The 26,530-nt window shown below is 35.5% G+C and overlaps 2 protein-coding genes across 3 annotated transcripts; one reads left to right on the top strand and one right to left on the bottom strand.

Moving 5' to 3' along the window:
- The first annotated feature begins 1,742 nt into the window (after positions 1-1,742).
- Positions 1,743-4,090, top strand: LOC122043100 (probable 2-oxoglutarate-dependent dioxygenase SLC1). Its single transcript, XM_042603570.1, has 4 exons — positions 1,743-2,105; positions 2,196-2,443; positions 2,955-3,279; positions 3,448-4,090. The coding sequence occupies exons 1-4, from the start codon at positions 1,788-1,790 to the stop codon at positions 3,712-3,714; spliced, it is 1,158 nt and encodes a 385-aa protein (XP_042459504.1). The 5' UTR covers positions 1,743-1,787; the 3' UTR covers positions 3,715-4,090.
- Positions 3,974-21,606, bottom strand: LOC122043099 (puromycin-sensitive aminopeptidase-like). 2 transcript variants are annotated; one of them, XM_042603568.1, is made up of 34 exons: positions 21,469-21,545; positions 21,125-21,229; positions 20,383-20,478; positions 20,259-20,300; positions 19,102-19,236; positions 16,331-16,406; positions 16,087-16,163; positions 14,974-15,087; positions 14,835-14,909; positions 14,585-14,692; positions 14,281-14,493; positions 14,138-14,199; positions 13,189-13,216; positions 13,018-13,104; positions 12,910-12,935; positions 12,156-12,219; positions 11,980-12,060; positions 11,589-11,636; positions 11,493-11,511; positions 11,328-11,332; positions 11,225-11,236; positions 11,080-11,136; positions 10,314-10,423; positions 10,157-10,237; positions 9,633-9,816; positions 7,628-7,776; positions 7,413-7,551; positions 7,193-7,339; positions 6,259-6,340; positions 5,999-6,174; positions 5,787-5,897; positions 5,579-5,695; positions 5,389-5,460; positions 3,974-4,239 (listed from the first exon to the last, which is right to left on the bottom strand). In XM_042603568.1, the coding sequence occupies exons 2-34, from the start codon at positions 21,218-21,220 to the stop codon at positions 4,159-4,161; spliced, it is 2,970 nt and encodes a 989-aa protein (XP_042459502.1). In that variant the 5' UTR covers positions 21,221-21,229; positions 21,469-21,545; the 3' UTR covers positions 3,974-4,158. The 2 variants fall into 2 exon arrangements, with proteins under 2 accessions (XP_042459502.1, XP_042459503.1); XM_042603569.1 differs by lacking the exon at positions 21,125-21,229 and having other exon boundaries at positions 21,469-21,606.
- Positions 21,607-26,530: the final 4,924 nt, after the last annotated feature.

Raw genomic sequence — 26,530 nt, 5'->3', positions numbered from 1 at the left:
ATGTTACTGAGTGTCGACCAGGGGACCTCCTAGCGGCCTCCGACCGTCCGCTTCAAACCAAATTATAATCATTATAATCTAAAGGGGACGATGAACTTAGAAAAAGATTTTAACTAATTGTAACTGGATTATAGTTATGATCCAATAATAATATTGAACGGTCCATCTCCTAATTAAAAAAAAAAAAAAAGAATCAGGAGATCTGCTAGAGTTAGGTTTCTACCTTTTCCACTATGAAATGAATTATGTTAAATCTTTGAAGAACTTTTTTTTGACAAACTGAAAATTTCTAAGGGGTATGATATAAAATTCTGAGGTAAATTGAGGTGATTGGAAATTGCCGCGATTGATTGGTTGAAAAAGAAAAGCAAATCTAGTGCCCCGCCGCAATTATGCAGCATCTATCCGCCACACACTACGCAGTATTGGATACGCAATCTTACAGTAATATCTAACGTGACGCGACATTAGATTTACTCGCATTTACTTTATACAAAAACACCTCAAAAATTCTAAAATTTCAAATCCAACCCCTTAAACATAAATAAATACTTTTCTTAACTAATTGAGTAAATTTATTTAAATTTTATTAAGCTCCAAGTTTTTTCTATTGAAATCAACTAAAGATACTCATAATTTAATATTATAAATTATTATATTTTATATATTTAAAAATTAAATTTGTGATTAAATATTTGGTTCATTTACCATGATAATAACAATCTGGAATAAAATTGCTCCCGGGACTATGGTACAATGACAGGGCATCTAGGTTGTCACCCAGACATTCATCGTTCGAGCCCCAACTATGGCGAATTTGTAAAAATTTTTTCTCCAAATGAGGCATGCGACTAAAGGGTGTTGGGCTTTGGGCTACCGCTGCGAGCGCTTTCCGATTTACCCTGGGAGATCTGCTATGCCAAAAGCGAGAAAACTCATCCCTCTCTTTCTTTTTTACGTCCTCATATTGTCACACGGGAGGGACATGATGACGTAAAAAAGGGGATCCTATCAACTAACTTGTTCCGATCTAGGATAATAAGCTTATGAGCTTGGTCTTACTTCACCGTCGAGAAACGAAAGAAGACTTCTATATCCAAGCTTAGCTCAGACGTAACTCACTTCTTTTGAGGTGTGAAGCAGTATCAAACCAAAATACTCAACAAGCATAAGCATTAGTTCTCCCTGAAAAGGAGGTGATCCAACCGCACCTTCCAGTATGACTACCTTGTTACGACTTCACTCCAGTCACTAGCCCCGCCTTCGGCATCCCTCTCCTTGTGGTTAAGGTAATGATTTCTGGCACGACCAACTCCCATAGTGTGACGGGCGGTGTGTACAAGGCCCGGGAACGAATTCACCGTCGTATGGCTGACCGATGATTACTAGCGATTCCGACTTCATGCAGACAAGTTGTAGCCTGCAATCCGAACTGAGGACGGATTTTTGGGGTTAGCTCACCCTCGCGGGATCGCGGCCCTTTGTCCTGGCCAGTAAAAAATTTTCGTGGAGCCGGACCGATCACCCCAAGGCCAACTTAATTAATCAATTTTTTTTAATAAAATTGGATCCATATAGTATGGGTTGACCTCGTCATCCTTTAGTTTGATTAACAATTATTCAAACAAATTTTTTGAATCGATTAGAATAGTTAGAATAGAATAACAAACACTAAGGGCCCATAGCTAGAAACCATCATAGTGTTTACTTATAGATACCCCAAAAGTCTTGTTTCCTCTCCATATATCCCTCCTCTTCTCTCCAATTCCAATCAGTTGAAGTCAGAAATGGGATTGGATTTGATGGTCGAAAGAAACACAAGTGACCAAGAGGAGCGTGAAGAGGAAGAAGAAGAGAAGGCGGCGAAGAACCGCTACACGAAGGGAGTGAAGCATCTACTCGAGACCGGCATTTCTAGTGTCCCCAAAACCTACATCTTGCCCCCACAAGATCGGCCTCGAGTTGCCGACAAGGACCTAGAACACGGCTCCAATTTCCGCCTTCCGGTAATTGACATGGCCCGGCTCCGATCATCGTCTGCCGCTGACCGCATTCAAGCCCTCGAGGCCGTCGACAAGGCCTGCAAAGAATATGGCTTCTTTCAGGTTCGGTTAGTTCGTTAGTTATTGAATGTTTTTGTTTAAAATTATGTGAGGTCAGCTAACATGAATCTTATACCAAATGACAATAACTAGGTGGTGAATCATGGGATGAATGAAGAGGGGATGAGGAAGATGATGGCGGCTGGGAGGAGGTTCTTCGAGCAGGGGTTCGAGGAGAGGAAGAAGTGGATGACGAGCGATATAAGGGGGAAAGTGAGGTATGGCACCAGCTTCAACGAGATCAATGACACAGTGTTGTGTTGGAGGGACTTCTTGAAGCTCAATTGCCAACCACTGCAAGAGATGCTCCCCCTTTGTCCTTCTTCTCCCAAAGACTTGAGGTCAGGAGCTTAACGACTCATTACTTTCGTAAACTAATGCTCCAAGATCGAACACGATCAACTCGTGGTTTTTCGATGGTCGAGGATTTCCGATCGAATGGCCATTTTGGTTGGAGTTTAGAAACACTTTTTAGGTTTGTTTCAATTATATATATAAAAAATATTTTTTAAATTTATAATATTTTTTAAAATTTTTTTTTTCCTTTTTATTCAATAAATAAACTTGTTGACAGGTTGACATAAATGACAAGAACATAGCAATAGTAGACTAAATAGAAAGTAGTTGACTTTAAACATTTATTTTCCTTTTAATTTGATATAAAAGACAATGAACAGTTAGAATACTAGATTTGGCAGCAGCTCGTAGTTGACTTTTATTAACAAAAACTAATATAATAAAATAGTAATTTAATTTTTAAAGAATATAGCGCATACACCTCACTCAATATATTAATAAAATGTTTTTATTTTATTGCTTTTAAAAAATTTAAATCTTCATATTGATTAATAGGGACGAGGTGGTCTCGTACGTGGAGGAAATCCAAGTTTTGTTTTTGGAAATCATGGCGGTCGTTCTTGAAGCATTGGGAGTAAGAAAGGAAGAATCCCTGATGGAAGAGTTTGAAGAGGGATCTCATATGCTCATTGTCAACTACTTTCCGCCTTGCCCTAATCCGGATCTTACACTCGGGATGCCGCCGCACTCTGACTACGGCTTCCTTACCCTCCTCCTTCAAGACGACATCGCTGGACTTCAAGTCTACCATCGTGATCGATGGTTCACCATCGATCCTCTCTTCAATTCTATCGTTGTCAACATCGGCGACCATCTCGAGGTAGTAATATTCATCCCGGTTGAAATTCATTTTTTTTATTTATTTTCTCAAGTGTTTTACCATGACACTTGCAGGAATTAATATAAGATTTATTACAATTACAAAGTGTCTATTTGATTTGATGATGATGATAGCTAAATTGTTATTGTTTTATAAATAATTGTGTAGATATTTAGCAACGGAAGGTATAAGAGCGTGTTGCACCGAGTGCTGGTGAACTCGACCAAGCCACGAATGTCTATTGCGTCGCTACATAGTCTACCGTTCTCGAGCACAGTCAGGCCGGCAGCAGCGCTCATCGACGACGCTGGCAGGGGGCGGTTGTACAAGGACACAGACTTTGCCGCCTTCCTCAACTACATCTCCTCTCACGATGCTAACCGCAAGAGCTTCCTGGAGACGAGGAAGTTGACTCCCAATGGTCAACGAGGATGACATGTCAAGTTTGTCTACGGCGGAAGAGCAAACGATAGTGTAAACTAAAAGTTTAAATAGCAAGTTAGAAAGGGAAAAAACATGGTCCGGCCGGAAAAATACACAGGTCAGGTCGGCCTAGCTGATGTATATGAATGAAGATTGAGTCGATTGGATAAAGTCGACCGAGCTGTAGTAGAATGACCGAGAGGAGTCAGAGGACAAACCATCAATCTGGGAGACCATCACATGAGCTCTTCCAATTCAATGGAACATGGTATAAATATTCGAGTCTCTAGGAGAGACAAACTTTATATATTAATCGGGAGCAACACATAGTTTGATACGTCGATACATTATCATAAGTGCGATAAAATTTAAAATTAAAGTAGATAAACTTGCAGTGATGACTTTTGCTGAATTGTCAATACCATGTTTTCAATTTGAAGCTTTCCTCATTCTCATTCAAGCTGCCAAGCTTTTGGAAGCAATTTCATAGACGTTTTCCGACAGTCCATTGGCCGACATGATCAATTCAAGTTGCGCCTGAAGAGAAGCCCAAAAATACAGGAAATGTGAGATGGGAGAAAAAGAACATAGATGATGACAGAAAATGCTTCACAGGTTCAACTAAGCAACAATAGAGATCCAGATGAAAGTCAGGGGCGGTTATGCAAATTTGAGATGAAGCTCATCTAGACAAATCCCGTAAGTGATCACTCTGCCCATACAGCGGTAATTAATCATGGCCAATGGCAATTTGAATGAAGAATGAAAAAAAAAATCTAGGTGGAATATATGAGAATCTCACACATTCCGATATGTATATCGGATATGGAACCCTAATGCAACCTTAAAGCTGCAAAATACCCATTCCGGGAAAAGGAAAACAAATAGATATCATCCAATTTTAACACTGAAAGGGAAAGAAAATAAAGTACCTAAACTCAACTAGAAAAGCTTCTTTACAATGGATGAAAAAGAACCTACATCATGCATTTGCCTAAGGGTGTGTTTACTTGGAGAGATGAGGGAAAAATTGATCAGGGGATGGGAGTGAAACGAGAGAGGGATGAGGTGAGCGGATCCTCTTCCCGCCCTTTCCTTTAAATGGATCTTTGGCTGACATGGAGGGAAGTTGATTTGTGAAAAAAAAAAGTAGGAAACTTGTTTTCCCTCCTTTCCATCCATCGTTCCTCTTTTCCGAGTAAACAAACAAGTGGACCATCTATTCTTTACCTTCTGCTCCCACCGCCTCCCTTACCTTCAATTCCCCTTCCTCTCATGATTATTTGTTTAGGCAGAAAATCAGGTCATGCTAATTGCAGAACATTTTCACAGAATGTAATTAGGTTAAGTACTTAGGCTGGTTCTACTTGCATGAAAAATCAGGAGGGGAAGGGGGGAGGGAGAGGGAAAAGCACAAATAAAATGCACACGAGTCGTTGAATAACTCGTACATTTTTGGCTTCAATTTGTCTCTCCCCCTTCTTTCCCTCCACCTAAGTAAAACCAGCCTCGGTTCTCTAAGTTGAGCACCATGCTTATTTAAACAAGTTGAATATGAACACAAAGGTACTCTGACTAGCCTTGGCCTTCTTCCGGTTGATAGTATTTTAACTGCAGTCTTTTATTTTGTTTGAGCTAAAAAAGATGTTGACAAACATAAATGTAACAAGGTGCGGATGATATTACCTTGGCAAGGGCTTGCCTATGCTCATCGTAGCGCCTCCACCTAGAGAAGGCAGATACCATTCGCGATGCCACCTAGGATAATCACATGAACAGGATGGACCAAAATTGAAAAAATGGTAAGTCCACAATATTGATGAAAATTATTAAATAAATAAATACTAGCTAAACGACTCTTGCTATTCTTGCTGACCTGAGGGTTTAGTATGTCCAACTGCACCACTAATTCACCCAAGAATTTGTAGCCTGAACCATCTTTTGCATGAAAATTCACAGGTGAGCCACAGAAACCTCCAATTAATGAGTAAACCTGAAAGCACAATAAAGGGATGTCCAAACTTAACACGAGCATGCTACAATATGCTGCAGACTTAAAGCACAACAATTTTGGCTACACTTACCTTGTTAGGATTTCGTAGGTCGAATGCCGGGTGGCTCAACAACTTCTGGACATTTGCCACATTCCCAGGAATGTCTGACATGGCTTGAAGGGCAAACCATTTATTTACAACCTGAGTAAAGAAAGACAAATAGTGGATGTCACAACAATGATTATCCCATGACAAAATAACTTCATTCCCAGCAATGGATTCCATTCTACTGAGGTTCTCACCAAAAAGTCATGCTGCCATTTTCCGTAGAAATCAGAGAGAACTTCATCACGAACTTGACCTGGATTTTGGGCTAATGCAGCCAAAGCAGCAAACTGGTCAGTCATATTAGTAGCAGACTTGTACTCGTGCAATGCAAGATTGGTGAGCTCCGGGTCGTCCAATGATGCAAGATAAGCTGCATATGATTGAAAATCAATAAGCCAACAGTCACAAAGCATTTGATAATAAGATTCTGAATGTCAACAACACTTAAACCTACCAAGAGCTGTATTCTTTAAAGCACGTCGGGCCATATTATCATGGTCAAAAACATAAGCCTCCAAGCTTCTGTTACTATTAATCTGTAAAAGAAGAAAAATTATTCAGGAGATCATTCTCGTGGATCTAGATTAGCTAGATATCAAACATTCAAGGTAGTATATAGTCCTCTCTAAGATTAAAATACAAATCTTATTTCAGGATCAACTGCAGAAGCTGACTTTTCAATAAGAAAGAACTTCTGGTACCCAGCCAATTTAAGAGTTGTTAACTTGATAAACAATTGTAGTAAATGTCTATAGGCTAACCGTTGTAGAGGGAATATATTTCCAAATATGAAGGATTAGAATTCCAGAATTTCCATCACTAACCATATTTGATTTTCACCAGTTCATCAAAGGATTGAGCATTTCTGTTCTTTGTTTTGGAAGAGTTCAAAAAAGGATTGATCACAGAAATACAAAAAGCAAGCTGATAGACAAGTTCAGCTAGATCATCAAATGCAAGCGGATCGATAAATACTTTTTTAAGATGTTAAAGGTGCAACTTAGAAAAATAAAGAATCAAGTACATTTAAAGTTAGGCACGGTTGCCTACTGCTAAAAGTAGAAGCATATATAGACTGCATACACTGTAATATCAATTTGGATACCAGTAAAACGATTGTGGGTTAGCTGCATTAAACTTAGTGTCTAAAATCATTCAGATTGGGAGCATTGGCACTTATTACAAGAAGTATATATGGACTCGATAGTTCAAGAACAACACAAACAAGCACAATTTCAAGTTATTACATTGATCAATGAACTACAGAAATTAACGCACTTGTAATATGCATGGAGTGTACATCTAAAACCAATAAACTAGAATGTGAACTGGTCATGAGTGTCAATAATATCAGCAATAAAATGCACGATATGGATTGCAAAACTTACAGTGGCTAAGAGATCTTCCTTCAGACTAAGAGCAATCTGCTTCTTAATGAAGGTCCGGACAGCATGAACAGCATCTGGATCTGCAATTGCCATCATGTCCATTATCTCCCCTTCACCAGGCAAGGTGATTGCTTTCGCAATAAATTCCTATGTACAAAACAGGTTAGTCTACAAGATTTTGTAAGCGATATAAGTTAAATCTCACTGAAGTTGTAGATACTTTGTCTAAGCTTGAGTTGCAAAGGATGCTTCTAATCCCTTCGATAAAATTAGGGTTCAAATTCAATGACTTGTTCTGCTGGAAGTCAGATACAAGACTTAACATCAATTTACGCGCCAAGACTTGACCAGCCTCCCATCTGGCAACAGATTAAATTTTTAAATGGATCCAAAATGCTTATCCAAATACACATGGTAAGATTCACAAATACTGACCTGTTAAATTCATCTGAATCATGTGCTAGCAAAAAGAATAGGTCACTATCCGTGAGATCAGAATCAAGACGAACCGGTGCACTATAGCATCGTAATAGTGAAGGGATTGGTCGTTCAGGTATATTGACAAACACAAATTCTTCTTCCTTCTGCAAATCAGAATTATTGCTTCTAAATTAATCACACCAAAAAGAAACCACTACCAATTCAATCCTTGAAAATGTGTTCAAATCTCAAAAGAAAAGTGAAGGTCAAAAACATGATACATCAGACAAATCAAAAAAAGGTACAACAAAGAAGGGTTAGTGTTCACCATTTGTGGGTTGACCTTTGAAATACTCCCAAATCCTCTACTAAAAAGTAATTAACTAAAACAGAAAGAGATAGAGAGAGAGACTAACTACTAAGTACTAATAGAGAGAGAGAGAGAGTACCAGAAAGAAAATGCATCCTGCCTGGATTGGTTGGTAGAGCAACTGAAATGGGAATTTCTAACAGATGGATATCTTACTTCTTCATTTACATCTACAAAGATCGACCAGGGTATGACTTCTCCTGCTTGATTAAATTGGGACAATGCCTTGATATTTGCTCAACTTGTGTTTCTTTGATTTTTTGCATAAAATGATCGAATCTCTTTTCTGTTTTCCACTATGAAGGCTTCTTCAACTTGTAATTTCCTTCACTTGAAAGAAGAAACTATCTCCCAGTATAACGAAATAATTCAAACAAGATGCTGCTCATTGTGGCAAAAAGGTGACAACCCTCACCCCAGGGCCCCTCCAAGACTGCCCAAGCACATTGGAAGGGAGTAAATCAGGGGGGCCATTCGACCAGCCGAACGTCCTCCTAGATGAGGGGGCCTAGCATGGGGAAAACCCTGCAATTCAAACCCGAGACCTATTGTGACAACTCCTCACCCGACTACCAACTTGGCTACACCCGTGGGGGGCTACAATAACGTTGTAAGGAACAATGGTGTAGCAGCTATTGAGTAGCCAAAGAACTAATGGGTAAAAGGAGGACATGCATGCATGTGAGAGCATAGGTGGTCTATCTTGTCAAAAGTTTCAATTTTCTGAAAAGACTACTGATTTTATGCACACCAATGACCAGAATCATAGATGTATGAAACTATTTATCCTCGTAATAGAATTCTAGTACTTCTCCAGACTTCAGTTGGTTAATGGGCATAACTCAGAGTTTCAGACCACATGAGCTGAAGAACAATTACAATTGCACACTATCCATTTGATAAGTTTAATACCTCACAGAACTCACTACAAACCCTGTTGAACTCGCCTGAGTGGTTATTCACTATCTGAGCGAACTCCCCTTTCGTCATAATTAAGAATTAGAATCTGAAGCTTTTATCAGCCATCAGGCGGCAACAACTCGTCAAGAAAGAGACTAGGTTGATTTGTTTGCTCCCATAATTAATAGCTTTAAAAAGTAACAATTGGAAGATCTTTTCTTTAAACATCCCAATACATCTTGCCATTTATCTTGACAATATGTCATATCCATTGGCATAGATCAAGCCTAGTCCATATTATGCCTAAAAAGACTTAGAAATAGTAAGGAGCGCTACAGATCGTTCAGCCTAGAAGAATGATGATATCGAATAGATTTTCCATGGCTGGCAATTCACATTCTATCTGGTTACTAACTATAAGGTATTTGTAAAAAAGAGTACCACATAAAGAAACCAAACAATAGCATATGCTACTAAACCATGAAAAATAAGTCAACAACATTGATGGAAATTCAGGGATTTCTTTTAACTCCTATTTAATATAGTAAAAAAAATAAAGAGCTGGCATTTTATTTCTGTTGTGTGAAAGAAAAAAACAAGATAACCAATGTTTGATGGACCAGTTTTACATGTTATTTAGTAAGCCATCTATCAAAGTAATAATTTGAGTCCCACAATAGTCAACCAGGGGCTGCATTCAACAACCAAAATAAAGGCCACAGAAAATGGAAACAGATCATCGTAGCTAACCTTTGTGACTCGAAGCACAGTTGTAAATACTGATTGGCCAGGAGTTGAAACTGTATGCAGCATTCCATCATGATGAATAGAAGTGAGGGGCATGTCTTTTCCACTTGAGTCAAGTAGTCCAACAGACACAGGTATAAACATAGGTTCTTTCACGGGTTGACCAGGAGTAGGAGGCACTTCTTGACTGGTAGGATAAATTAATTCATATTAGCACCAGCCCTAAAACCTGATAGGTAAGTGTGGAGGAACTACACAAAGGAAAATATATTTGCATAAAGCAATAATTTTGACATAACAAGGCACGCCCATGTGAAAAGCAAGTATCACTTATTTCAAGCTGCATAGTTTTATTACAAAAGATTCGAAGAATACTGCTAAGAACGAGAAATCTCAAGATGAAAAGGAACCACAATGAAGATGATTGATAGAACATTTTGCAATTCAATAAAATCAACAAAAATGTGTGTTTACCCAGAATAATGTGAAATTGAAGATGCTAACCATTCAGCAGTAATGTATTTTACCTGAACTTCAAAGAGTATGTCTGAGCATCAGGATTATACAAAGAAGCAACCTTGACATTAGGTGTTCCAGCTTGAGAGTACCTGGCACACAGTATAAAAATATCAAGGAATTGATGCAAAAACAGTGCTAAGATGGGACAGAAGACCCTGAACATACCATAGTAAGAAATTAGAGAAATCTGCATTGTTTGCATCACGCATAGCAGAAAAAAAATCTTCACAAGTCACTGCTTGTCCATCGTGTCTCTTGAAATATAGATCCATACCCTACAAAGCCCAAGAACAGTCTCAATACCCTGACTAATCAACCTCGAGAGTCAACAGATAGGGGTGAGAGAAAATAAGACAGTGAGAATCTAAGAATGCATTAAAGGAAAAGAAATGAGTCTGTCGTATATGAGAAATTCAAGATTTGGTTAAAAAATAATAGAAGACCAATTATATAACAAAATTAAGCTACTAGGAAGATTCAATCTTTAAGAAGCAAACAGTTAAGATAGCCTCCAGAGAGGCAAGCTTTTTTCACAAGTCCACCCATGGTTGGCAAGAAAAAAAATTATACTGTTAAGAGGATAACAAAGCAGGGCTCCACTGATGAGTTCTTCTTCTGTGATACTAGATAAAAAAAAAAAGGCAACCAGTGCACGAATCTCCCGCCATGCGGGGTTCCGAGGAAGGATTCATTGTACGCAGCCTTATCCTGCTTTTTGCAAGAGGTTGTTTCCAAGATTCGAACCCGTGACCTTTTGGTCACATGGCAACAACTTTACCATTGCGCCAAGGCTCCCCTTCAATATGAAATACTAGATATTAGTTAAAATTGATCATATGCAACATTTTGAATTGAAACAATACATTAATGAGAAAATTTTGAACTATACATGAACCAAGAAAAAACAAAGAAAAGGTATCCATCACCATACCTTTCTAAACCCAGAACTACCAAGCAAGGTTTTATACATTCTAACAACTTCAGCACCCTATTATGATGATTAAAATATTTAGCACTTCGCCATAATCTTTGGTGATGGAAAAAACATAATATGACCAAAAGTCAGAAAGACAAACCTTTTCATACACCTGTAACCACAAGAAAAAAATGGGACAATATTTAGTATGAAATAAATTAGAAAGGTGATTATACAATTGACATTATATTGATAAAAATTACCGTCACTGAAGATTGGATTTGTGCAAACCGCAGAAGATGATGTACAGTAAGATTCATAAGTAAATCATGTCAGAAAAAACTTTAGGCCTTTGAGGAAATTAGCAGGTACAGAGTTTCAAAATCTTGTCAAAAAAAAAGATGGAAAAAAGAAACCACAAGACTTACCAGTATAGAAGTTATCCATCTGCCAATGAATCACGATGAATCAATTTTTCATTTAAAGTTGGTGAAAACTTATATCTAAGTTCTTGAAGATCTGACCTTAATGTATGAGTGTGGGCGGACAGGGTGTGCCATGGGGCCAGCATCCTGAGATCATTAATAGTTCAGTCAAATGAAGAACTTAGAAGGTAATAAATAGGCATTGTAAATAGACCCATCAAGTGCTCAGATTAGAAAGCAGAAGCGTCAAGTAGTAGTACTTTTTGCTTATGATGTCACCAGCTTTAACTGGAAGGTTTAATAAAAAGAGGTTAATGGAACCACAACAAACACTATTTGCAAGGAATCCTTGCTAATATCCCATATTAATGAAATAATGGGCGTACGAAAAGGTAAAAAAGAGTATAAATGGATTACATTGGTGTCACCGAACCCATAGTTACATTATCTAAGAGCTGATGTGATTGGAACAGAAAAGCAGAATACCAACCTGTGGGAATTGGTAATTTCGCAATCTGGAAACATCAGCTATCCGCTTAACTGTGCGACTGCCTAAGTCAGATGAGAATTCCTGTGAAAACCAATAAAGTAAAAAAATCATAATCCATCTTATTTAGTCACAACCAAACATATTAAAAATACTGCATCAACAAAAAAAGGCATCACCTGATCTCTAAATACAGTAAGACCTTCTTTTAGACTTAGTTGGAACCAGTCTCGGCAGGTGACTCTGCAATTATTCAGCAAAGCTCAACCATACTGAAACTAAAAAATCACAGAAACAAGCACCACTAATGCTGTTAAAATTTTTAACGGCCCAAGTTCTGAAGATCAGCATGAGAAACATATTCACACAAACACCAAATTTGGAGAAAGCCATCCTTGAAAATTGAAACAACACTAATAGAGTTAAATACTTATATGATTATAGGTTTAGTCCACATATATTTAGTCATTGGAAATTATGCTAGAATCTGATACCTAAGACCAATTTTAAAGATAATGCATGTAAATCTCTAAGAGAACCACGGAAAAAAAACTGAGCATAAAAATCAATAGTTTTAAATTATATTTGCATGCAGTTGAGCCTCACAACACAAATATAAGGAGGCAATCATGCAAAATAGGTTCGTTTTAGATGATAAAATCAGGCATGAAGCTGGTTTTTCTCTTAAATCTTAGAGCATTTCCCACTTCAGGTGGTTTTAAACAGTCAATGTAGTTTGCTATGCATAACCAGGGTTTCTGGGGGAGCAAGAATAGCTCACTGAAAAATCTCAATATGGCATGGAGAATGTGGCTTCACAGTTAAGGCTTCAAATCCCAATTAAAACCGTTGTTTAATTTAAAAGATGTGATGCAGAAACAAGAATATTGAGGTATAACTAAGAGATCAAAGATATTGAAGATTTGAAGATACCTGTTGCCTGTCCAGTTATGGAAATACTGCAAGTTAAGCAGGTCAACAACCATATCAGTATCTAAAGATGAAGGTAACCTTAGTACATGAAAAACAAGAAATTTGTACCTCATGACCAATTACTCCCAAAATTGCAGCATAATCTCCATCAGTAGCACTTTCAGGCAATGCCAACACAAGCTTAGAATTAAATATCTGCAATTTACAATTTAAATTTTTTCTAAACATTCTTGAAAGAAACTATCCATTTTGTAAGTTGCATAATTCTGAAATTCTCACATTCAGACTCTTGTTCTCCATGGCTCCCCTACAAAATAACCAAATGTAAGTGTCTCAATGCCCATAACAATAAAGTAGTTCTTTTTAGAAATTTCTATTCTGAGAAAAATCAGAAATGAATGTGTGTTGAGTGTTCACAATAAAAATGACTAATCTTTTTAAATTACAACAGTTACAATAAGGTTCAGGAAGGGTCAACTAAGGGGAGTTCATGAGGAAAATTGCTATCTGTACTACAATACTAACTAGGTATAGTGAATTTCCTCTGAAATAAATTCAAGGAGGGGAGAATTGCTATCTGTACTACAATACTAACTAGGTATAGTGAATTTCCTCTGAAATAAATTCAAGGAGGTTCTCCCCTCACTGTTTTTCTTATTATAACTAACCAAATAGTTCATTATCATTCATACAAAAGAAAGATGCAGAAGCTTTTATGAAACAAAAGAAATCAAAATGCATAAAACCATGAAACAGGCAAATCTGGCAAAAAGATATTTGTTCAGAAGCCAAGTAAAACATTGTCATTGACTTCAATTGCACAAAGTATATGCTTTGAGATAGAATAGGCTTTTCAGGTGAAGAACGTAATGAGAACAATTTATGGCAGTGATTAATTATACAAACGAATTGTTAAAACTTCATTGTGAACTTTCTTTACTCAGAGAAGAAGCCTCAAAGTTACCAAAATGGACAACAGTAACCTAATGGCCTTAGATGGTTCATGCAAATTTTTAGAGGAAACTTCATACTCAATAATCATACAGAACTTGCACATCAGCAGTGGTCAAAGGAGAAAACCAAAGATCACAAACATTACAAAACATACAGCTACCTGTACAAAACCACACAGGTAACACATTGAAAGAGAACAGCCCATCATATTTATTCCATAATTAATATGTAGATCACAAGTTTTATAGACCATACAACTAATTGGATAGCTTACATGTTAAAATCAGGAACAGCCACAATGTTGAACAAATCAAGATCATATTCAAGACCAAAAACCTGTATTACAGGAAGAATAAAGATCAGTCCACAATTCAACAAGAACAATATCATGAACATCAATTATAGACCAAATCTCACTTCTTCATCCCATTTCATAGCTGCTTTAAGAGAATACATCGCATGGGCAGTTTTGGGTACATCATCTGAGGGTGTCCAAATCTTCAAGGTAACCTCACGTCCAGAGCGAGTGACAAATTTATCAACTCTGCTTTCTAGTGGTCCAGCAACTAATGCAAACAAGTAGCATGGTTTTTTAAAAGGATCTTCCCATAAAGCATAATGCTTCCCATCCTGAGTAGAGCATGTTCAAACAAAGGTTTAACATTTGTTGCCACCAGCATAACTAACAAAGACTTGTAATAGCTGCAAAAGAAAATTATACCTCCAGATCACCTTGCTCTATCAGATTTCCATTAGATAAAAGCACTGGATAAAGAGACTTATCAGCTTCAATTCTACAAGTATATCTTGCCATCACATCAGGGCGATCCTGGCAATAACATTTACATACATTGGGAAACTTCTGTCTCACCAAAAAAGCTTCTTACAGAAGTAGCATCTGAATGAACACATTCAGAGTCCATGTACAACTGAAGAGAAAATTGAAGCATATTAGAGTGATTATGAAAAACCTGATAAAAGGTTATTTTCCGAAAACCTTCAGCTTCACACTGTGTGCAAAAATTTCCAGAGGACTTGTACAGACCCTGTAAAAGGAAACAATCAGTAAAGCATGAAGCTACACCACTAGCAACCACAGCAATACAATACCTCTAATGATGTATTCTTTTGTGGATACATCTCTGTCTCAATTTCAAGTGTAAATGCACTAACAGGAGGTGATAGCAGGGTCAAATGACGATGATCCAAGTGAAAATCTTGTTGCTGAAATGATATGGAAAATAAATAAGTCAAAACAAAATGCCGCATTAGTTGTATTTGTAACATTGGATACACAACAAAGCTGCAGAAATGTTTGCTTGCATTTTTAAGCAAAGTAAACTTCAATTTGAAAAGAAGACCATACAAAAGCATCAGATAAATGTTTAATAAGCTAGAAAATAGTCTTCAACTGAAGTTGATTAAGCTGTTAGGATAAATAACAAACAAAATCATTAATTCAAGCATTCTAAGCTACTAAAGAGTTCCAATGAGTAAAGTAAACTAGGAGAAAATTCCAATAAGTAAAGTATGCTATTCTAGTGTTCCAAGTATACAATACTTAAGTGAATTTTTGAAAGAACTAACGAATTGTTTTTTGTTACGAGAAACAACACAAACGAATTTGTAATTCAAGTATGCTAAGTCAACTAGTTCTAATAAGTAAAGTGAAATAGGAGAGGATTCATAAAAACATGGTCACATTTACTTCCCAACAAACCCAACATCAAACCCTCCAAGAAAGTAATTGTTACCTTTTACACATCGCACATGAGCTATAATATATACAGAAGCTATAATCCTTTACATTGCATGTCCCTGAGTGTTTAGAGCCTCGTCTTTCTAGCAATTATAGTAAGAATATACAAACTGCATCTACATTTTAAGCAAATTGTGCTGTGGACCGACTCAATCCATTATGTTGAGACTAGTTCACATGTCATTGGCTCATTGCTAAGCAATTGTATGTTGGCTTCTTTGTGAAAATCTAATTTGATTTAAGAATATTTGAGAGGTCATGTTTTGAAGATGAAAAATGTTTGCCACAGTTTACAAGCAGAATCATGACTAGAATTTTTAGAATAAAGTTAATTGTACTGATAATCTAAATTGCTAAATTATTAGACAAGCATTGATAAAAATAACATAAATGAAAAATAAGAATTACTAGCTAAAATATACTAAAGAAAAAGATGAGTTTAGACAATGGTCATGGTAAATCACCTGTAATTCCTTTCCGTTAATTTTAATTGACAATAGCTTAAGATCACTTCCATGAAGAACCAAAGGAGACGAAATACCTAGTAGCAATTACAGAAGAAGATTTTAAGTAAACAAATAAACAGAAAATAGATCAATGAACTCAAGAATTATTTGGAAGAGATATCAGTAGTGAAAGTTGCATGAAGAATCACAATATTATAGTTGAATGTAGATGCTCTACAATAATTATATAAAAGGCAATTACCAGCAACCCTGGGGTAAACAGCAATTTTAGAGAAGACTATAGTCTTTTCCTCTCCCAATACAAATTTCAAGTCAACCTGAAAAAAGTTCAACAAACTATTAAAGTTAACTTAATTGTAATTGTTAATTGAAATAATTGCAGATAGTAAAAAAATAAAGAAGTGAAACAAAACTATAAGCTAAAAAACCAAACTTTAGGAGAAACAACTAAGAATTAGTTTCCATATAAAAATATTTTGATAAGCACAATAACAAATTTGACAGACAACAGATTGTGATCCCACCAAAAGGCAACAGTTCTAATGTCAAGCAATACCAGCTGCCATATATAAATTTCTCAGAATCTCATTTAGAAAAAGATCAACGGAAGCCATATTTTGAGGGGAAAACTCCCTTTCGACCCTGATCAATAAAGTTCATTTAAAAAATAGCTTTTCAACTTGCAGATGCAACGACAAGTACAATGGACATTCCTAGATTTTCCGTTGCTTGATGCCTGACACACCAAGATGTCCTTGCTCAAAGAGATAGCATAGAGTTGCATAGCAGGCAAGATAAGAATTAGAAGAATTGCAAGAGAAGATGTTGGAACTGTGGTGAAGATTTATTAGTTGATGAAGGGAGGAAAAAAAAAAATTAATTCTCCAAACTATCAAACACAACATGGTCAGTATTCAAATCAAAATACTAAACCAGAAGTTCAAAAAAAAAACATGATCTTGGCAAGTTATAGTTTGCCCTTAGTGTCAGTAAGAAAGTAAATTCCATGTCTTCACATTTCCAAATTACCTTTATACTAGGGACATTTTACCACAAATTTGATCAAAAAAATTTCTTAAACTTTTGAAGGAAACAAAACTGTAAGAGAAAAGTAAAGCTTATTCAACTGGATAGGGGCTAGAAGAGGGCAATTGAAATTAAGAGAGACTTATAGAATCTTATGTGATTGTAGTGTGCCTCTTAGGCTCCATTTACCCCCGCGAAAGAAAGCCGCTTAAGCGAGGCTCACAGGAAAGCACCTTCTGTTATTTACACTCAAAGTTTGCCATTGTGAAAGGGGCTCTAGGGCTACTCCATAGACAGCATTTTAGCATTTAAAGCTTGCATCTGAAATCAGGGAGAAAACCAACAATTCTGTCAACAAAGTTCAGGGAAAAAAAGAGGTTTCAAAGACCTATTTGACCTTCCACAGAGTGTGTGGTGGGCAAGCAGTTCAGCAAGGCAAGGCAAGTTGTTTGGGAAGGTGAGGCGAGTGACTCGACAAGGCTATGGCAAGGAGTGGCAAGGCATGTGGTAGGGAGAGACAAGACACATGGCAAGGAGTGGCAAGGTGTATGGCAAAGCACGGTAAGGCATGGGATGGCAGTTCACCAAGGCACACGAGGGAAGTGGTCCAACAAGCTTGGCACCAAACAATGAGCACTCAGAGTAGAAGATCGGTCACAGCAGTTGATTAAGGTTGTGAGATTGACAATAGAGGTCACAACGAGGTTGAACAAAGGTCAATTGGGGCTTGACAAGGTATATCAAGGTTGTGAGACTGGTGACAAAGGCATGGTGGGCTTGAATGGAGGTCAATCAAGGTTGTGAGGCTGATGATGGAGGCTAGGTTGCGATTCTTTTCCCCATAGATTCCTTGTTGCTTTCCGCAAAAGCCTATTTTCCATAGGCTAAAACAAAAGTTTTCTAAGGTAGTGGTAACTTTATAGATAAGTGTTGGCTAATTGATTAACAATATGTACAAAATAATAATATAACAATAATGAAAATGATGAGATGATGTCTAGGCATGCGAAATTATTATGAAAGGTAAGATTAAAAAAAATAGTTCCATCGAGGAGCAACTAAATGTAGCTTCAATAGAACATACAATAAATTAGTTGAGATGGTATGGACCTTTTCAAACAAGACTAATGGATTCTATAATTAGATGAGCTAAGTAGATTAGAATTAAAGATGTAAAAGGGTAGAGAGATCAAGGAAACCTCAAAATAATATAACAAAAAAATATCTAATTGATTTGGATATTACTAATGATATAACCTTAGAGAGAGTTTAATGGTAAGATAGGATTCATATACTGGATCAAAATGGTTGAGGCTTACACAGCTCACAGATGATGATAATTCAATTAGTTGTCAATTACATAAAGAATTAGTAAAGATATTTATAGTAACAGAGCTAAGAAAAAAGATGCATCAACATTAGTTTGCTCTGATATTTTCACATACAAACTTAGTTTATGTAACATTCAGCCTAAAAAAAAAAGATATATATTTACTTGATTTTGATGGTTCAATTTTTTAGGAAATCATTACAGCCATTACCAACAACAACTTTGATCCATCAAAAGTAGGAGACATGTAGCTGTAACATAGATTAGGAATTTAGTCATAAAAGCATGGTTAGAAGGATCAAATTATTGGTGGTTTATGTCTTTCAAAACAAACTTTCAAAATTTAATAGCAACCGCTTTTTGATAAATGCCAAAGTACTAACACTGCCACATATCCATCCATAAGAAAAGTAATATCATTAAGGTGATATTTAAAGGTAAAGTGAATGCAACCACAATCCATTAACAAAGCCAAAAAAGGAAAAAGAATATGTGCGTGTCCTAAAAACAAAACTTCAAAAACAATCAGATGATTATCAATAAATTTATAAATAAAATAAATTTATACAAGTAGGAAGATACTGATGAACGTGCTCGCAAAGGTTGCAAAGTTCATATCAAAATAAATAACTGGCAGCAGTAGCAAAGCTATATACCGTGTCAAACAAATAATCTGGCATCTTGTAGTCCTTCAGAAATATCTCTTTTGGTGCGTCCATTTTCAACTCCTCTGAGTGTGCAGGTAGAGGTTCAGTTTCAACTAAAGAAGCTAGCCTTTTTCCACTTAATTTCTGAAATTATATTACAGAGTTAAAAACAAATATAGATTTTTTAAATGTACACCAGCTTGCAGTTGTATATAAATGAACATGATAATAGTATTATAGTATTTGATGGACCAATTTGAAAGAAAGGTAGCAAGCAACTAAGCAAGTTATGGTAATTGACAATCAATTTAAGCACCTGATTAAATAATAAGTTCTAATGCATGAAATAATTGAATGGAAATGATGTGTTAATGACAGTCATTAACATTGACTATTTCAACTTAAACAAATATGAGATAGAGGATATGGCATATGTTAGTGGCATAGGCATCATATTCACAAAGTGGAAGCTTGGAGTTATTTATGCAAAAGCTTTCCCATTCATGAACGTGGAAATTCCAGAGCTTGCAAAAAATCAATTCAACCTTAGAAGATATCGACTTTACTCGTCAAGTTTATGTCCTTCAACTTAATAAATTTAGCAAGGAGCAAACCCAGGGCATACTTTAGCAGAGTAGCCTTCTTTTATTAATATATCGGCTTTGCATAATAAAGCTGCGAGAAAGCTTCATGCAATAGAAGAGAGTTTGATAAAATTATATAAACATTGATTTGCCATATTGGGTTGACATAACAGGTAAATACTATATAAGCAGATAAAAAAAGTAAATTGACTTAAACCGAGAAGCTTTTAGCAATAGAATCCATGATCAGTAATCTATTCTGTTGTCAGTAGTTTGAGAACTGGCCTTAGTGGCATGAACTCCATAAACAAGCTTGGAGAAGTAAATAAAAAAAAAGGGTAGTGTATACTAAAGAGAGAATTGATTCTTAAAAAGAATATAAAAAAAATATTTCTAAAATAATCTAACAAACAAAATATTATGGTAATACAGTTGTATCAGAACAATCTAACCCCTCGTACAACCTTCCTGAAGAGATTCATGCATGAGATTAGACCCTTATGATAATATGTGAAAGTTTCATGTATTACACAACAAACAAAAAAACTAAGTCAGGTGAAATCCCACAATTATGAAACTTACAGGTGAAAATGAAGGTAAGAGGCTTCTCCTCCAATAGAAACCCTGGAGCACAAAATTTATGTAAGAGGTTAACCATGATAATAGAGGACTAAGATATGCATAGCAGCTAGATTAACAGTGCTACCTCGTTCTTAACGTTCGAATTGTAATTATGGTGATTATAGGTGAAATAGCTATTTCTTGGGAAACAGATAGAAGAACTTCTACGTGTATGCTGAAGCTGCAAAGCAAACAAGCCAATATTTGAATTCACATATATGGATAACTAAAAACACCAGTTATAAGACTGTAGATGATTGAACTGTAAGTTTGAACAATATGTAAAGCATACAAAACTACAGAACGTGGATTCTAGAAAAGTATTGGATGTACGCTTTAAGGATACAAGAATTGGAAAAAATAAAAATAAAAATAACATCATTTGGCAATTTTATGATTCTAGTACTGCGATCTGGGCTAAGAAGAAATAATTGAGAAATAAATGAAAATTTGTTCCACTGTATGATCGTCATAAAAAAGTATCTTGCAACTTACCAACACAGCATGTCAACGTAGAAAACCAAGGGGAAAAATGCAAGACGAATGTATTAACAATTCATTGAGCTTAACTGCTTATTAAGTTGCAGCATACATCTGGTTCATCTAGTACTGCAGGAACAACAATGAAGCATGGTCCGCTTAAACAGAAACTTCCTTATATTGAAGCAATATTACACATGTTTGAAGGTAGATGAACCCAATAACAACTGGAAGGTGGAAACAACATCATAGTCTCCTTGGAACAAGAACAGGTGCTAAAAATATAACTTCCAGCGCGAACGCAAAACAAACTATGGTAAAAGAGGGAATTAGGTTGAGATGATCACATGAACGGAAGAAAAGACGCCGAGAAACCGATTCTTTACCAAACTCGAACCTTTCCACGGGACTACCAAACGAGCCATTTCGATCGAGACACCCATCGCCTATTTCTGATAAAAAGAACCAGATCAACTCCCAAGCATCAAAAATAGGAGCAAAAACAGACGCAGGGCGAGCGAGGGACAGGAAGAAGATAAGAAAAAGGAGCAAAGCAACTCCAATCTACGGATAACCCAGATACGGACGAGATAAATCTAAGAACATCCGGATCATACAACACGACAAATCCGCAGTTGTTGGTGGCAAACAGATCATGCGGAACCCTAATCAATGAATTCTTCCTCGTTACCTCAAGTCCTCAACCGATCACGATCAGGACGGGATCGGCGGCCTCCTGCGGGAAGAAGATAGAATGGCCGATCGCCTGTGCGAGCAAATGGGTCCAAGTCGCTAGGGAAGGACAGGGAACGAACGGAATTTAAGTACCGCAGTCGTTTTTTCTTTTAGGTCCTTTTCGTAATTTGACGTTTATCTTTTACTTTTTAAATTTCAATGTTATTGTATTTACTCGTTGCTTCCACTGAGTACGATTTTCTAAAGCGGAAACTGTAGTCGGAGAGTATTTGGGAAAAATGTAGGGGGTAGGTGCATAAAAATGGCATTATTATTGATGGGATATTTGATTTTGACAATCACGTAATCTCTTCGAGTATGACGATGAGATAGAAAGGCAAAATATCTCTGGACTTATTACAAAAGCACCCTCTTAATTTAAGGAAGCCTTTTCATTATTATCCTCATAATTTTTTCCTTTTAAAAAATTTAAAGAGCAACAGTGTCGATTTGATTTGGAAATGAAAAATAATTAGAAAGTCATCCGAATTAGGTAAATATTAGGAATGAAGCTTTTTCTAAAAAAGTATAAAAAACTTTATCAAACATTTTGTATAAAAATCCCTCAAATTCCAATGTTATTATGAGAGGAACGAAAAAAAAATTAAGTATTTAATTTTAATCAAAATTAAGATAGATATATAGCATCCTGTCGCGACTTGTCCGTGGACGGTAAATCCTATGATATGTATTCTCTAATTTTTTTCTAGTACTCTTAGCAATTTACATATTGAATCATGATTGAAATACGATTAAAATTAAGTATGATCTTTTTTGAATTTATTTTACTATCTAAATTATAATTTAGTTCAATTAGACGATCAGAGGTAGCCGACTGGGAATGACACTTGTATAGCACCGAGCAAGGACGGCTTGCCCACTATTTGCAATTTTTAATATTATATTTCAACTCAAATTATAATCGAAATGGAAAGATAAATCTAAAAAAAATTATAATTAGTTTTAATTACATTTTAATCATGATCCGTACAAATTACGAAAGGACGAAAAGATCAGATATTACGGACGAAGATCTGCATGCTCGTCCGTGTCTCCAAGATTTCAAATAAAAATATATATATATATATATATATATATATATATAATTTTAAAAAAAATATCAATTTAATCAAAATTATGTAAACATTATTGATATATCGATCAAAAACATTTTTAAACTGTTCTAACAGCTACTTAAATAAGTATGTTACCGGCTTAAATGTTAAACGCTGTTATATAAAAATATTTTTTACCAATTAAAATTATTTAAATTTTATGAAAATTACTTAAAAGAATATATGGGAGTCCAAAAAAACATCAACTATCTTTTTTGATAGGGTAATTAAAAAATCTCTACATCAACTATTTTATCTATTCCTTACATTTAGAGGGTGTCAAAAATGAACCCGACCCGACAACCCAACCCGAGTCGACCCGAAAAAAATCAGGTTCGGGTTGAGCATTTTCGGGTTCGGGTTGGAGGGTTGGAGGGTTGGAGAGTAAAAAAATTTCGAGTTGGGTCGGGTCGGGTTCGGGTTGACCCGGATTGACTTAAATATAGGGTTTTGTGGGTTTTTTTTAGTTAAATCAAATTTTATTTTAAAAATTTAGATGTTTTTATGTATATTTGTATGATAATGATGGAGTATTGAGATAAAAATGAAGAATTATAGGGAAAATAGTCCAAAAAAATCGTTTTGAATCGAATTTTCGGGTTATATGGGTCGGGTTCGGATTGATCGGGTTGGTCGGGTTCGGGTTCGGATTTAGGTGTTTTGGGTTGAACTCAAGTTCGGGTCAGGTTCGGGTTGGGTTAAAAAAAAACTCAATCCGACCCAACCCGATCCGACTCACCCGAATTGATACTTAAATTTAGATTTGAAACTTTTATTTTAAAATTAAAATAATATTTTTTCAATCTCTTTGCTTCCCCTCGTTCCATAAATATAATAATAAAAAAATAGAAGAAAAAAAAAAGAAAATAATAAAAAAATTAAAGATAATAGAAATTTTATAATTGTTGATATAATGTGTAGTGAAAAATTATTATCTAAATTTAATAAATTGAGTTATTTACTCCTAAATTTTAGATATAGACATATAGTGATAGGTAAACTAATGTTGATACTCTTACCCTATAATAGTAGTTAAATCCCGCTGTAATCAATTCAACCCTGCCCCGGGACATTGTAAAATAAATATATGAAGTATGATGGACTAGTTCATGTAACATTGAATCTGAGATGATCGTCCTGACGACGGATGAGAACTTTTTATGGGTGGAACTGATTACCTTCAAAATTAATCAATTTAAATATTACATGTTATAACCGTTATGATTGTTAAGTATTACAGCTACTACAACAATATTAAAAATAATTAATCGTATCATCTATAATAGCATAGAAGTAAGCCTCCAAGGCTATAATGTAGTGGTACGACATATACGTTGTCACCCGGGTACCAATGAGATTAATTGAATATTTTTTTTAATAGCATAGCTCTAAACACATATTAGGGCTGTTACAGCAGAACTAAAAATAAAAGTATTGTCGGTATAAAATATATAATGGGGGTTCATTCCATGATTTTTATAAAAAGGAACAGCAATTCGTTAAATATGACATTTTTTACCTTTTAAAAATTTTGAAAGGGTCCATATTAGCTTAACAATATCAATTAAAAATGAATATCAATTTACTAATCAAATTTTAACATTTTGACTCAAAATTATAATAAGTAAACAGGGCATTTTCGGCAATACATTTAATAAATATAAAAACATTATGCACATTTTAAGTTGCTTTTCAAATTAAGTAAGATCACGTTTCATATATATTAATTTTTAATATTTATATCCGATTACTTATTGCGTAAGTTTACAATAAATAATGAGTTAATAAGTTTACTTTTATATTGTTATTACGATTAGCCGAAAGATAGAAGGAAGTATAACATTAGAAATGATTATAAGGGAACTATTTATTGCTCGCATGTAATGTCAGGTGTCAAATGAGTCATATTAACTATATTTGACATGATTAATATGGTTTATAATTTTAGGGTGCTATTGTCTCTCAAAATTGAGAATACGAAGGGCATTTGATAATTATGCATTTTTATCATTTAAAAAATATTTTATTTTTCATAGCTGAAGAGTAGTAGGTTTTTATATTTTAAATTTGATATATTGTGAATAAAAAAAATCTTAACACAACTCCAATGTAATTTTTTTTACCTAGGAGTTGATACAGTTAGTAATTTTGTGATCAATTTTTAGCCTGTTCAATTTTCCCTATAAAAAAGTCACTATGGTAGAGTAAATGATCTCTTATGATTTACTTATCTATGTAATTCGTTATCTTAACGGTCCCTTTAGAATTGATCCCATGAATATGGAGAGAAGTTTTACAGATACATAAGCGTTGAGCGCAGGATGGAATCGACCATGTCGGTCATCATCCTAGGGGATCGACTTCTAATCATTACGTTAAAATTATCATATGTCCATCGTCTACGTTATATCTGAGGGCATGATTTACTTATCTATATTTAACGGTAAGATTGATTATATTAAATCGCTTAAAATTAACAGATCATATTTTTACTTCAATGAAAAGTTAAAATAGTTAAATTTTTCTAGAATGATTTCCTTTCTTTCAAATGAAATTTAAACATATATATGAATTATATATAACAAATATAGAGTTAAGGATAGGCTAGACACAATATATTAAAAATCGATTCTTTATGCTTTATATAAAATATATATTTTTCTAATGAAGAATGATTCAATTAAATAATTAACAAGATAATGATGATGACATTTTAAGTATATGTTTAATTAAATAATTAACATGTGACTAAACAATATTTACCTTTCTTTTTTAATTTTTTTTAAATATTTTTTAAAATGGTAATTTATCAAAAAGGGCATGTAGATTTCTAAATTTACCAAAGACATATGTTACTTTAGTATTTACCCAATAATACATCTTTTTAAGTGCATTTCTCATTTTATTCTTCTAATAGATTTGACTTTTCCCTTCTTCGTTTCTCACTCTCTCTTCTATTTCCTCTCTGCATGCAACAAATATTATTTTTCCTCTTTTTTTTTTTTTACACACGTGCATGCATAGCATATGCCTAATAAACAAATCATATTAGAACCACGACGTTTAGAGTTTAGTTAAATTTTTGATAATATTTTAATAAATCCGGAGAAGTCAAAATAATCAATAAATAGCATATTTGAACTATTTGCAACCCCAGAAATCGATAGAAACTTATCGATTATTTATTTTGACTTCTAAGAAAGTGTAAAATTATAATAATGATGAATCGATAAAAATCCTCATGAGTGGGCATGATATATGGAGGTTTTTTGCTGATTATTTCTTATTATATTTTAACATTTTCTAAAAGTCAAAATAAATAATGGATAGCTTATTTGAACTCTTTACAACATCAGTAATCCATAAGAATTGAAATGGGTGCAATCGGAGCTCTCTAGGTTCATCATTAAATTTTAGTTAAAATTCACTAATAGACCTGGAGAATTCCAATTGCACTTGATCCGGTGGTAAAAGCCCGGGACCCCCTAACGAGGGGTCAACGCCACGTGGAGCTCAAAAGGCCAGGTGGTCCGTCGAAGAAGGGTGAGCCGACCGGACTCATGAGAAAAGGGCAAGCCGATCGGTCTGCCAGTAAATATCTGATAGTAGAAGGCGCCCTGACAGGGATCGGGGTTCCGACGCTCAATGAAACAATAGCTAAGAGCCGAGCGGAAGGCCTAAGAGAATGTGACATACTGCTAATAGTCCTTACGTAGCACCCGCCCAGAAGTCTCCCCAGCATATCAATGCAAATGACAGGCGGGACGTGATGGGCGTGCCGCCCGGCCGGCGCAGGGGATGAGGGCCGTCCGAACGACGCTTCTCGTCCAGCCGGCCGGACGGACGTTCCGGGCGGTGGTGGGTAAAGAAGGACAGGAACATCTTCTGACAGCCGTCAAGTCC

This window comes from Zingiber officinale, chromosome 2A, assembly GCF_018446385.1.
Source record: "Zingiber officinale cultivar Zhangliang chromosome 2A, Zo_v1.1, whole genome shotgun sequence".
NCBI classification, from domain to species: domain Eukaryota; kingdom Viridiplantae; phylum Streptophyta; class Magnoliopsida; order Zingiberales; family Zingiberaceae; genus Zingiber; species Zingiber officinale.
Note: the sequence above shows the minus strand (reverse complement) of the source record. Positions and strands in the feature narration are given on the sequence as shown.